General features: G+C 42.3%; 1 protein-coding gene across 3 annotated transcripts in view; it reads left to right on the top strand.

Annotated features, from left to right (window-relative positions):
- Positions 1-14,666, top strand: part of BMPR2 (bone morphogenetic protein receptor type 2) — a 192,072-nt gene that overhangs the window by 154,240 nt on the left and 23,166 nt on the right. For all 3 annotated transcript variants that reach the window (XM_003820766.7, XM_063595542.1, XM_055108970.2), the window contains 3 exons: positions 24-184; positions 1,826-1,973; positions 11,697-11,833. In XM_003820766.7, the coding sequence (XP_003820814.3) occupies positions 24-184; positions 1,826-1,973; positions 11,697-11,833 (446 nt within the window). The remainder of the gene's footprint in view (positions 1-23; positions 185-1,825; positions 1,974-11,696; positions 11,834-14,666) is intronic.

Below are 14,666 nucleotides of genomic sequence, written 5' to 3' on the forward strand. Positions count from 1 at the left end.
AATATTTGAAATTATCCAAACAGATCATTATAAACCTGCAATTTCCCATCGAGATTTAAACAGCAGAAATGTCCTAGTGAAAAATGATGGAACCTGTGTTATTAGTGACTTTGGACTGTCCATGAGGCTGACTGGAAATAGACTGGTGCGCCCAGGGGAGGAAGATAATGCAGCCATAAGCGAGGTGAGTGTATACAAAAGGTATCACACTGATGTACTTTGAAATGATAATTTAAACATCTACTGGCCAGGTGTGGTGGCTCACGCCTGTAATCCCAGCACTTTGGTAGGCCCAGGTGGGTGGATCACCTGAGGTAAAGAGTTCGAGACCAGCTCGGCCAACATGGCGAAACCCCGTCTCTACTAAAAATACAAAAATTAGCCGGGCGCAGTGGCATGCACCTGTAATCCCAGCTACTCGGGAGTCTGAGGCAAGAGAATCGCTTGAACCCAGGAGGAGGAAGTTGCAGTGAGCTGAGATTGTGTCACTGCACTCCATCCTGGGTGACAGAGTGAGTGAGACTCAGGACAATTATCCTCATATACTGCCAATTATAGAATACTAGGAATTACAAAATTAGGATAAAAGACATCTCATAAAGGCCTTTGTAAAGTTCATCAGTTTATTTTGGAACTCACTGCCATTCCAAGTCATTTTTACAAGCATTAGGAACAAATTTGTAGGAACTGATTTTTGAGGCAAGGGTAAAGTTACCAAGTTTAAGATAACACAGTCCACCTTCTGATAATCACCATTACAGTGTGGAACATATCCTTCCCAGCTTTGTTCTCTGCATTCATATATACTTGTCTGTGCACAACATATATGTATTTTTGTGATTTTAAAATTTTATTTATTTATTTATTTTGAGATGGAGTTTCACTTTTGTTGCCCAGGCTGGAGTGCAATGGTGCAATCTCAGCCCACCGCAACCTCTGCCTCCCAGGTTGAAGCAATTCTCCTGCCTCAGCCTCCTGAGTAGCTGGCATTATAGGCATGTACCACCATGTCCGGCTAATTTTTGTATTTTTAGTAGATACGAGGTTTCTCCATGTTAGTCAGGGTGGTCTTGAAGTCCTGACCTTAGGTAATCCACCCACCTTGGCCTCCCAAAGTGCTGCAATTACAAGTGTGAGCCACCACGCCCAGCTGTATTTTTTTTTTTTTTTTTTTTTTTTTTTGAGACGGAGTCTCTCTCTGTCACCCAGGCTGGAGTGCAGTGGCGCGATCATGGCTCACTGCAAGCTCCATCTCCCGGGTTCACGCTATTTTCCTGCCTCAGCCTCCTGAGTAGCTGGGACTACAGGCACCCACCACCATGCCTGGTTAATTTTTTATTTTTTTTTTAGTAGAGACGGGGTTTCTAGAGACGGGGTTTCACCGTGTTAGCCAGGATGGTCTCGATCTCCTGACCTTGAGATCCACCCGCCTTGGCCTCCCAAAGTGCTAGGATTACAGGCATGAGCCACTGCACCCCGCCACCCAGCTGTATTTTTGTGAATTTTAAAAAATATTAAGTTGTATACATATTGTTTTGCAATTTTCTCACTGTATCTTACAGATTATTTATATTGATATACATAGGAAAGTCTAGCTCATTCTTTTTGATTGATTAATAGTATTCACTAAAATGGATTTACCACAGTTTACTTATTCAGGAAGGGCATTTTATAGGTAAAAAATAAGTTATAGAAAGGTTTAATGACATGGTTAGGGTCAAATAACATTGACATGACTAAGATTTACATATAACTTCTGGTCTAATGTCTGTTCTTCAGAATATGCTACGTTGTCTCTCTAAAAAATATCACTCTAATTTATCAGGTTGGCACTATCAGATATATGGCACCAGAAGTGCTAGAAGGAGCTGTGAACTTGAGGGACTGTGAATCAGCTTTGAAACAAGTAGACATGTATGCTCTTGGACTAATCTATTGGGAGATATTTATGAGATGTACAGACCTCTTCCCAGGTAAAAACTACTGTCAAAAGTTGATATTTTTTGAAGTGAAGCAGTTATATCTTCTTTCTCTACCTATAGTACCTAACTCAACTTTTATGTAAGAATCTTTTTACTTTCATTTAAACCTTTAGTTCATTGCTATCTAGTGTTTAGAAACATTATTAGCAGCAGGATGCAAATTAGGAATTTTTTTTTTAGAGTACTCCAGGTTTTCATCTGAGTGAAATTTAATTAATTGCCAGTAATAGCTTATCTAACTGTATTTTGTTTGGTCTCTGATTGCTTTAGCAGTAAACATTTTCCTTATGCACCATCTGAGTGTTTGAGACAAGGTACACTTACGATGTTTACTGAGTTGAACCCAGAAGGAATTAGAAGCAATGAATTATTTGTAAACACTTTTTCCTTTTCTTTTTTTTTTTTATGCTCCCTTTCTCCCTCCTTCCTTCTTTCCTTCTTTTTCCTTCCTTCCTCTTCTCTCACCTTATCTCCTTCCCTTCCTCCTCTTTTCTCTTCTTCCTTCCTTTCAATGAAAGAATACTCATTGGCCAGGTGCGGTGGCTCATGCCTATAATCCCAGCACTTTGTGAGGCCGAGGCTTGCGGATCACCTGAGGTCAGGAGTTCGAGACCAACCTGACCAATATGGTGAAACCCCATCTCTACTAATAATATGCACCTGTAATCCCAGCTGCTCGGGAGGCTGAGATAGGAGAATCGCTTGAACCCGGGAGGCAGAGGTTGCAGTGAGCCAAGATCTTGCCGTTGCACCCCAGCCTGGGCAACAAGAGCAAAACTCTGTCTCAAAAAAATAAAAAAAGGCCTGGCGCGGTGGCTCACACCTGTAATCCCAGCACTTTGGGAGGCCGAGGCAGGCGGATCATGAGGTCAGAAGTTCGAGACCAGCCTGGCCAATATGGTGAAACCCCATGTCTACTAATAATACAAAAATTAGCCAGGCGTGGTGGCGAGCACCTGTAGTCCCAGCTACTCAGGAGGCTGGGGCAGAGGAATTGCTTGAACCCAGTAGGCGGAGGTTGTAGTGAGCTGAGATCACGCCATGGCGCTCCAGCCTGGGTAACAGAGCAAGACTCCGTCTCAAAAAAAGGGAAAGAATACTCATTTAAGTGAATGTTTGTTTGAGGCTTACTTGAAATAGTCAAATGAATTTATAGTTTTCCCTTCTTAGGGATTACATCATTGTAGTATCATCTAAAAACTTTAACTATAAATCTGGCATTGCATTCTTCTAGGTGCTATACAGATGATTTGATCTGTGTGGCCACTGTCTTTTAGGAGTAACACCATTAAAAGCATAGAAAAAGGAACTAGCATTGGACAAATTTATGAAATAGAGCTATTTAACTTAAAAAGATTAATAGTGGAGTTGAATTGTTTGGCTTTAAAGACATTAGGCATTACACATTAGTTTATATATATCAAGTGTGTATATATATACACACACACACACATATATATGTATCGTGTGAGTGTGTATATATATATATAAATAAAATTTTATTTATTTATTTATTTATTTATTTATTTTTTATTTTTTATTGATAATTCTTGGGTGTTTCTCACAGAGGGGGATTTGGCTGGGTCATAGGACAATAGTGGAGGGAAGTTCAGCAGATAAACAAGTGAACAAAGGTCTCTGGTTTTCCTAGGCAGAGGACCCTGCCTAGTGTTTGTGTCCCTGGGTACTTGAGATTAGGGAGTGGTGATGACTCTTAAGGAGCATGCTGCCTTCAAGCATCTGTTTAACAAAGCACATCTTGCACCGCCCTTAATCCATTCAACCCTGAGCGGACATAGCACGTTTCAGAGAGCACCGGGTTGGGGGCAAGGTCACAGATCAACAGGATCCCAAGGCAGAAGAAGTTTTCTTAGTATAGAATAAAATGAAAAGTCTCCCATGTCTACTTCTTTCTACACAGACACGGCAACCATCCGATTTCTCAATCTTTTCCCCACCTTTCCCGCCTTTCTATTCCACAAAGCCGCCATTGTCATCCTGGCCCGTTCTCAATGAGCTGTTGGGCACACCTCCCAGACGGGGTGGTGGCCGGGCAGAGGGGCTCCTCACTTCCCAGTAGGGGCGGCCGGGCAGAGGCGCCCCTCACCTCCCAGACGGGGCAGCTGACCGGGCAGGGGGCTGACCCCCCCACCTCCCTCCCGGACGGGGCGGCTGGCCAGGCAGAGGGGCTCCTCACTTCCCAGTAGGGGCGGCCGGGCAGAGGCGCCCCTCACCTCCCAGACGGGGCGGCTGGCCGGGCGGGGGGCTGGCCCCCCCACCTCCCTCCCGGACAGGGCAGCTGGCCGGGTGGGGGGCTGACCCCCCACCTCCCTCCCGGACGGGGCGGCTGGCCAGGCGTGTGGCTGACCCCCCCACCTCCCTCCCGGACGGGGCGGCTGGCCGGGCGGGGGGCTGACCCCCCCCACCTCCCTCCCGGACGGGGCGGCTGGCCGGGCAGAGGGGCTTCTCACTTCCCAGTAGGGGCGGCCGGGCAGAGGCGCCCCTCACCTCCCAGACGGGGCGGCTGGCCAGGCGGGGGGCTGACCCCCCCACCTCCCTCCTGGACGGGGTGGCTGGCCGGGCGGGGGCTGACCCCCCCACCTCCCTCCCGGATGGGGCGGCTGGCCTGGCGGGGGGCTGACCCCCCCCAACTCCCTCCTGGACGGGGTGGCTGCCGGGCGGAGAGGCTCCTCACTTCTCAGACGGGGCGGTTGCCAGGCAGAGGGTCTCCTCACTTCTCAGACGGGGCGGCCGGGCAGAGACGCTCCTCACCTCCCAGACGGGGTCTCGGCCGGGCAGAGGCGCTCCTCACATCCCAGATGGGGCGGCGGGGCAGAGGCGCTCCCCACATCTCAGACGATGGGCGGCCGGGCAGAGACGCTCCTCACTTCCTAGATGTGATGGCGGCCAGGAAGAGGTGCTCCTCACTTCCTAGATGGGATGGCGGCCGGGTGGAGATGCTCCTCACTTTCCAGACTGGGCAGCCGGGCAGAGGGGCTCCTCACATCCCAGCTGATGGGCGGCCAGGCAGAGACGCTCCTCACTTCCCAGATGGGGTGGCGGCTGGGCAGAGGCTGCAATCTCGGCACTTTGGGAGGCCAAGGCAGGCGGCTGGGAGGTGGAGGTTGTAGCGAGCCGAGATCACGCCACTGCACTCCAGCCTGGGCACCATTGAGCACTGAGTGAACGAGACTCCATCTGCAATCCCGGCACCTCGGGAGGCCGAGGCTGGCGGATCACTCGCGGTTAGGGGCTGGAGACCGGCCTGGCCAACACAGCGAAACCCCGTCTCCACCAAAACCAGTCAGGCGTGGCGGCGCGTGCCTGCAATCGCAGGCACTCGGCAGGCTGAGGCAGGAGAATCAGGCAGGGAGATTGCAGTGAGCTGAGATGGCAGCAGTACAGTCCAGCTTCGGCTCGGCATGAGAGGGAGACCGTGGAAAGAGAGGGAGAGGGAGACTGTGGAAACAGAGGGAGAGGGAGACCGTGGGGAGAGGGAGAGGGAGAGGGAGCTAAATAAAATTTTTTTAAGAGACAGAGCCTCACTCTGTCACCTAGGCTGGAGTGCAGTGGTGTGATCACAGCTCACTGCAGCCTTGACCTCCCCAGGCTCAGGTGATTCTCCCACCTCAGCCTCTGAGTAGCTGGGACTACAGGCATGCACCACCAAGCCTGGTTCATTTTTGTATTTTTTTGTAGAGACAAGGTTTCACCATGTTGCTCAGGCTGGTCTCAAACTCCTGGGTTCAAGTGATCCACCCACTTCAGCCTCCAAAAGTGCCTGGATTACAGGAGTGAGCCACTGCACCAGGCCAAACATTAGTTTGTAATTCAAAAATACAATGAAATAAATCAGTGATTAGTAGATTAAGTACAGGTCAATCAGTTATCTAGAAGTATATTTTCTAGTTAATTAAAAGTACAGAGATTCAATTGAGGCATTTTTCTGAAAATAGCAGTAATTGCAGTAGTATCAACAAGTACTTTTTTTGGCCGGGTGCGGTGGCTCACGCCTGTAATCCCAGCACCTTAGGAGGCCGAGGCAAGTGTATCACTTGAGGTCGGGAGTTCAAGACCAGCCTGACCAACATGGTGAAACCCTGTCTCTACTAAAAATACAAAATTAGCTGGATGTGGTGGCACATGCCTGTAATCCCAGCTACTTGGGAGGCTGAGGCAGGAGAATCACTTGAACCCGGGAGGCAGAGGTTGCAATGCTGAGATTGCACCATTGCACTCCAGCCTGGGCAACAAGAGTGAAACTCGGTCTCAAAAAAAAAAAAAAAAAAAAAAAGAAGTACTTTTTTTGTTTTGTTTTTAAGAGACAGGGTCTCACTCCTGCCCAGGCCGGAGTGCAGTAGTGCAATCATAGCTCACTGCAGCACTGAACTCTTGGGCTCAAGCAGTCCTCCTGCTCAGCCTCCTGAGTAGCTAGGACTACAGGTGCATGCCACCACGCCTGGCTAATATTTTATTTTTTGTCGAGACGGTGTTTTGCTGTATTGCCCAGGCTGGCCTCGAACTCCTGGGCTCAAGTGATCCTCCTGCCTCAGCCTCCCAAAATGCTGTGATTGCAGGCATGAGCCACCACACCCAAACCCACAAGTATTGTATTATCAGAACTTTGACCACAGTTTGGTAATTTCTTTGTTAATAGTCTCATGTAGGATTTTTGTTTTAGAAGCATGTCTGACTGAAATGATTTTTTCATCAGATTAGTACACTGCTACAAGCAATATATTTTGAAAAACTACTGTGTTCAAAGAATGACTATCGCTTTTGATCTGATAAATAATAAAGAATGATATCAAATGTTTGAATAGGGAAAGGCAATTAAATCTTGTTTTCAGAAGATTATTTTAGCAAATATGTAGGATTAATTAAAATAGAAATAGAACTAGAAGGGGCTTAAAAAGGAAAAAGAAATGGAGAGTTACTGTTTAATGGGTACAGAGTTTCAGTTTGGGAAGATAGAAACAGTTCTAGAAATGGTTAGTAGTAATGGTTGTACAATAGTGTGAATGTACTTAATACCACAGAATGGTGCACTTAAAAATGGTTAAAATGATCAGTTTTATGTTATGTATATTCTACCACGATAAAAAAAAATAAAGGAATAAGAAGAGAGTTGCTTTAAAATACCCCGTAATCTTGGATATGGAAATGGGGAGAGGCAAATCTGGGAGAAAATGCAGAGAAGAAATCTGTACTTGTGGTTATCTGTTAAAAGAATGAGATTCAGGCCAGGTGTGGCTCACACCTGCAAACCCAGCACTTTAGGAGGCTGAGAGGGGTGAGGGTGGATCTCCAGGTCAGGAGTTCGAGACCAGCCTGGCCAGCATGGTGAAACCCCGCTCTACTACAAATACAAAAATTAGACAGGTGCAGTGGCACACGCCTGTAATCCCAGCTACTCAGGAGGCTGAGGCAGGAGAATCACCTGAACCTGGGAGGCAGAGGTTGCAGTGAGCCGAGATCACGCCACTGCACTCCAGCCTGGGTGACAGAACGAGACTCCATGTCAAAAAATAAAAAGAATGGGATTCAAAGGAATTGAGAAATATTCAGAGGTTGGCCGGTCACGGTGGCTCAGGCCTGTAATCCTAGCACTTTGGGAGGCTGAGGTGGGTGGATCATTTGAGGTCAGGAGTTCGAAACCAGCCGGGCCAACATGGTGAAAGCCTATCTCTACTAAAAATATTTAAAAATTAGCTGGTCGTGGTGGCAGTCACCTGTAATTCCAACTACTTGGGAGTCTGAGGCAGGAGAACTGCTCGAACTAGGGAGGCGGAGGTTGCAGTGAGCCGAGATTGCCTCCATTGCCCTCCATCCTGGGCAACAGAGCGAGACTCCATCTCTTAAAAAAAAAAAGAAGGAACTATTCAGAGGTCTTAAAACACAGTGAGGGTGGGCCAGGCACAGTGGCTCACGCCTGTAATCCCAGCACTTTGGGAGGCCAAGGCTAGTGGATCACCTGAGGTCAGGAGTTTCAGACCAGCCTGACCAACGTGGTGAAACCCCAACTGTACTAAAAGTACAAAAAAATTAGCCAGGCTTGGTTGTGGGCACCTGTAATCCCAGCTACTCGGGAGGCTGACACAAGAGAATTGCTTGAACCCGGGACGCAGAGATTGCAGTGAGCAGAGATCGCGCCACTGCACTCCAGCCTGGGTGACAAAGCGAGACTCTGTCTCAAAAAAAAAAAAAAAAAAAAAAGTGAGGGTCAGAGTGGCAACCAGAAAGATGAGTTAATCCTGGAGACTGTTCGATGGGGTATTGACAGACAACTAAATAAATTTTTAAAGACAATTAAAAATAATAAATAAGATGGAAATTTAAGATTAAAATGGTTATTTGGGAGTTGTCTACATAGAGATGGTAACTGAGAAGTTATGAGTCGATGCACTCCTTTAACTGGAACATAAAAATAAAGAAAAATAGGTGAATAATGACTGAATATTGGGGTACTACCCCCATGAAGTAGGTTAATTAAGAAGACAAATGATCAGAAAAATAGTGAGAAAACTGAAAAATCCTAATGCCTTGTAAGTCAGTATTAGAAAACTTTAAGAAATAAGATTTCAGCCTGAGGAAGCTGATTAAGAAATAAAAATAAAAAACCACACCAAGATTGATGGCAATAGATGTAATTGAAAAGTCAAGAGGAAACAGAACTGAGGAATGATTTTTGAATTTGAGTAGGAGGAGGTCATTGGTATTTTTAGAAGAGTTTCTGTGGAATACAGAACACAGAAATCATGTTACAGAGTGTATATAGGAGGGGAAAGTATTTAAAAAGCACAGTCAAGGGATACAGGGCACTCTTGAAAATTTTAACAATTAAATGAGGTGGAAGTAGAAAAGAAAAAAGGATCATATAAATATATTAATAAACCTAGAGAATAATGTATACTAACTATAAAATTCTTATAAAAGATTTTTTAAACTTTTATGATATACCTCAAAATGCAGTATGTGCTGTATTATTAAATGGAAACACTATGTAATGAAGGTTACTTCTCTATAAAATGTTAGTAAAATAAATGATATATCTGTATTACAGAGGAAGAGTGAAATGCTACAAAGTTTAAATAGAAGGGGGAGAGGGAAGAAAAAAAGAAGAGATAGAAAAAGGAAGAAAGAATAAGTGTAATTTGAGAAGGGAGCTAAAAAAAGGTCTGTAACTGGTAGAGACATAGTTAACAAGTGGCACATGGGGTGAGAAGCAGGTAATGGTATCTGATAGTGCTAGATATTACTATAATATTTTGGGCAGTTCTAAAGAAAATGAGATTATAAAACTTTCCTTGAGCAATCCAGCGATAGTAAGGAAATTCAGTAAGGTTTTAAGGAAATACAATAAGGTTATTATCTTCCATGATGATTATTTTTGTCATTAACATTCACCTTTGTATCTCTAATACCTAACACTAAGTTAGCACTAAACAAGTTTCTATTGAACAATTAGATTTTGAACTGTGAAGATTTAGTGGAAATTTATTTGGTAATTCTTAACCATTGCATTCATAAAAGATTGTGCTTCAATTTCCTTTAGCAACTTTTAAAATTATAATTTGGACCTAATTTTTTAAAAGAGTAAAATTGTGAATTTTTAGTTATTCTACTAAACCAGCATTTGAAAAAAAATAATAAATAACACTTGGAAGGTATGTGTATGTGTTGTGTGTATGTCTCAGAGACAGATCAGATACATTAGTAAATACCTTGCAATTCACAGATGGTATAGGATAAGGTTTTATCACATGGGGTTTCAAGGAAGAAAGTGATATACTAACTGCCATGATTATTAAATCCTTTAATTTTATCTCTCAAGTTCAATGTTGATGTTATTGATCAACACTAAGTATCTGCTTAAATGTTTACAGTATGTGAAACTCACTTGTATTTATACATAAGGCAGTATTACAACAAACTTGGGCGATGCTGCACAGATAATAGAATTAATCTTTGTAAATCTTTTTTAATATTGGTGGAGGGCAAGTATTTATGAGTTGTTTTGAGTATTCAAATAGAAACAAAACTTAAATGAAACATAAACTTATTTGTAATGTGGTTTCCATCTGGGTCATTATAACTTTGTATTATCTCCATGTAAGTGATATAAGGAAGGCTGCAGACATTGCCATTTTGCTTACAGGAAGTCTAAAACACAGAATAGTTAAATGACTTTTCCAAGGTCAAGATGAAGTGAAGATTAGAACCTAAATGCCTTATCCTCTGTCTTGGCGTTCTTCCTTCTAATTTATCTTGTCATTTTAATAGGGTGGGAGGACGGGTAAAGAGACAGGAACAGTCTCTGTGTTCTTTGCCATGGTTTCTACTAGATCATTGAGTGTTGGTCCCAGGGGTCTTCTGTGTGGTTCAATATATTATATACATAAACTTAATTTTATTATCATATTTTGTAAAAATCAAAAGCCTAACATCAGAGTTGATTGTGCTTATTGGCAATGAATAGGGTTATTAAATAGTGATAAAATAGTTAATAATATTTAAGTCCATGATCTAAATACTACCTGTTAGTTAAAAGGAATTTTTAGAGCTGGGCACAGTGGTTCACACCTGTAATCTCAGCACCTTGGGAGGCTGAGGCAGGAAAATCATTTGAGGGCAGAAGTATGAGACCAGCCTGGGCAACATGGCAAGACCTTATCTCTACAAAAGTATTTTTAAAAATTAGCTGGGCATGGTGCCACACTCTTGTAGTCTTAGCTATTAGGGAGGCCACTTGAGTGCAGGAGTTCAAGTTACAGTAAGCTATGATAATGCCACCGTACTCCATCCTGGGCAACAAAGTGAGAGCGTTTCTTTGAAAAAAAATTTTTTAAAAGTATATTGATTTTTCTTTCAAATGACCATTATCATAAATATTTTTGTAACATTTGATACAGTCTGGCTGGACTATAATAGAACCAATGATGTAATGAGACATAGTGACTGTTCAACCCACCCACTTACATTTGGTTCTGTAGGCATATTTGTTGTACTAGGTCCTGGAGTTTTTCCTCATCTTTACCCGCCTCCATGGGATCAGTGTTCAGGCATGTTTTCAAGTATTAAGTATGCCTTATAAACATAATAGTCTTTTTTCCCTGAATTTAGTAATACCAGAAACCATTTAAAAATACCTATCCATCATTGAAACTACCATTTGACTTATCAACAAATATTTGAGACTATTCTAAGCAAAACATTTATTAATAATGCATTAGACTGGGCATGGTGGCTCACGCCTGTAATCCCAGCACTTTAGGAGGCCGAGGCTGGTGGATCACCTGAGGTCAGGAGTTCAAGACCAGCCTGGCCAACATGGTGAAACCCTATCTCTACTAAAATATGAAAATTAGCTGGACGTGGTGGTGTGCGCCTGTAATCCAAGCTACTCGGGAGGCTGAGGCGAGAGAATCACTTGAACCCGGGAGGCAGAGGTTGCAGTGAGCCGAGATCATGCCACTGCACTCCAGCCTGGGCAACAGAGTAAGACTCTGTCTAAAAAAAAAAAAAAGAAAAAAAAATCATTAAACCTACAGCAAGGTCTCTTTAGGACTTCCAAATGTGCCTGAAGGGGTTGAAAAAATAAAAAGATTGTGACACAATTTTTTTTGCTTACTTGGTATCAGAAATACCCCTGTTATTCTATCATTTATGATAGTTAGAAATTTTATTCTGTCATTCTTTTCTACAAATCCACAGGGGAATCCGTACCAGAGTACCAGATGGCTTTTCAGACAGAGGTTGGAAACCATCCCACTTTTGAGGATATGCAGGTTCTCGTGTCTAGGGAAAAACAGAGACCCAAGTTCCCAGAAGCCTGGAAAGAAAATAGCCTGGTAAGAAAAAACTAAGTTATTAAAGAGAGGACTTATGACTGAATATGTTTTAATGTTGTTTGAAACAAAAATAGACTGTTAATAACGTTAATAGTTTTTGGAGTTGCCTAATGCCACAAATCAAACTTGATTTTTATGATGTTTTCAAATTTTTCAATATGAAAAAAAGTCAGTTTTTAGTTCCATTTTGTTTTTTTCCAAGCTTAAAATACTATTTAGAGAGAATAACTAATGTGTCATAAGTTTGCCAGATTAGGTAACAGCTGGATAAATTAACATATTAATATTTTAAATATTATTGAAATTCTATCTTACTCTCTTGAGAATAGTACCAAAACTGTTAAGTAGTGCAGGCTTACATAACCAATGGCTAATGAAAATTTAGGCTAGACCTGAAAAAAACCAAGGTGCAGCCTATGAATTCTGCTAATTTATTAAAAATATAATTCGGCTGGGTGCGGTGGCTCACTCCTGTAATCCCAGCACTTTGGGAGGCCGAGGCGGGCAGATTGCCTGAGCTCAGGAGTTCGCGACCAGCCTGGGCAACATGGTGAAACCCCACCTCTACTAAAATACAAAAAATTAGCCGGGCGTGGTGGCGTGTGTCTGTAGTCCCAGCTAGTTGGGAGGCTGAGGCAGGAGAATTGCTTGAACGTGGGAGGCAGAGATTGCAGTGAGCCGAGATCACACCACTGCACTCCAGCCTGGGTGACAGAGCGAGACTCTGTCTCAAAAAAAAAAAAAAGCATATATATATATTTATATACATATATATTTATATACATATATTTATATATATGTAAAATTCACAACAATGAAATATCTCAAGTCCCCTGCCATTTGAGTAAGTTGTTGTTACAACACTGAAAACATCTTACAAATTAACAAATATACACTCATATAATCTTTTAGTATAAATAGGATAATCTAATTATCTACTATCATTTCTGAAGTTTATTTTTTTACTTAAACACATTTTTTTAATGTCAGTACCTCTAGATGTATCTATTTCTCTCCATTTGGTCAGTATTCTATTGATAAAATCATATAATGATTCTATTGGATGATATATGATAATTATTGTATTAAAAAGGAAAAAACTACCTCTCCCTACTATCACTCTCCGTAAGTAACTCCCTTTAGCAATCTTTTGGGTTTTTTCTCTTCCAAAGATTACCATTATAACTTCAAATACTCTATCTATTCTTAAGTTATCTCTCATTTACTTTCTCCCAGTTTGTAATATTCTATTATTAAATGATTTATGTTTTGTCTGTAAATTCATCTAATATTTAAATACAATAACGAGAAATTTTTGGTATTATGATTATGTAAGCATTCACTGCACAACAAAGTATTGTGCTTGGATTTATAGGAAATAAAAATTCTACATTAGTTACTAAAATCTCCCCTGCGCTTTGGGGAGAATGTTTCAAGTTATCATCCATCACTTGAGCCCAAGGGTTTGAGGCTGCAGTGAGCTATGATCACACCACTGCCCTCCAGCCTGAGTAAGACCCTGTCTCTTTAAAAAAAATGTCATCAAGTCTCAGCTGCCCAGGAGGCTGAGGTAGGAGAATTGCTTGAACCCCAGAGGTGGAGGTTGCAGCGAGCCGAGATCGTGCCACTGCACTCCAGCCTGGGTGACAGAGTGAGACCCCATCTCAAAAAAAAACAAAAAAAAATTTAAAAAGTCATCATCAAATGATTTCTTTTTGGTTTCTTGTCATCTTTCTTTGTCTTGTTTTTAGGCTATACTCAGAAGCGCATTAAAAATCTCATGTCATTCTCTTTCTTGTAAACGATTGTTTTTTTGATGAAGTTCCTCCTTAAGTAATGTGTATTAGTATGTGTATGGTGGTAAACATTATGAATCCTTGCATGTTTAAAAATGTTTTTATCTTGCCCTCACACTCGAGTAATAATCTGCCTGGATAATAGTTTCAATATCATAATTATTTTCTTCACAACTTTGAAACTACTACTCCATCATTCTCTAGCCTACAATCTCCATGTGCTCTAGGCCCTAGTCTCCAGTCTAATGAGAATATCAGTGCCATCCTGAATCATTTCATTGCTTTTTGTTTTGTTATGTTTTTGTTTTATCCTCTTAATTTTTTTTCTCTATAAGCTTTTAAGACTTTATCACTAGAATTGTGAAATTTCACCTTGATGTTTGTAGGCATGGATCTTTACACACATTTTGCTTGGCACTGGGTAGGTTTTCAGTTTGAAAATTCAAAAGTTTCTTAAATTCAGAGGAATTTTCTTTTTTCTTTTTCTTTCTTTCTTTTTTTTTTTTTGAGACAGGATCTCGCTCTGTCATTCTGGCTGGAGTATAGTGGTGTGATCATGGCTCACTGCAGCTTTTAACTCCTCTGCTTAAGCTATTCTCCTTCTTCATCTTCCTGAGTAGCTGAGACTTCAGGTGCATACCACTTTGCCTGGCTTTTTAAATTTTTGGTAGAGACAGGGTCTCGCTTTGTTTCCCAGGCTGGTCTCAAACTCCTGAATTCAAGCGGTCCTCCTACCTCAGCTTCTCAAAGTACTGAGATCATAAGCATGAGCCATCATGCCTAGCCTGGTATTTTTTTAAAATTATTTCTTACCTTTCAATTCTTCCTTCTGGAATTCCCACTAGACAAATATTGTACCACCTGACATTCTAAGAATCATTTTTTTCTTATATTTTCCATTTTTTCTCCCTCTATGTTTTTCTTCCTCCCGTCCCCCTCCCCTCCCCCTCCACCTCCCCCTCTGCCTCCCCCTCCCCTCCGCTTCCCCCTCCCCCCTCTTCCCCCCTTCCCTCCGCTTCCCTCTCTCCCCTCCTCCC

The sequence above is a fragment of the Pan paniscus genome, chromosome 13 (genome assembly GCF_029289425.2).
Source record: "Pan paniscus chromosome 13, NHGRI_mPanPan1-v2.0_pri, whole genome shotgun sequence".
Lineage (NCBI taxonomy): Eukaryota > Metazoa > Chordata > Mammalia > Primates > Hominidae > Pan > Pan paniscus.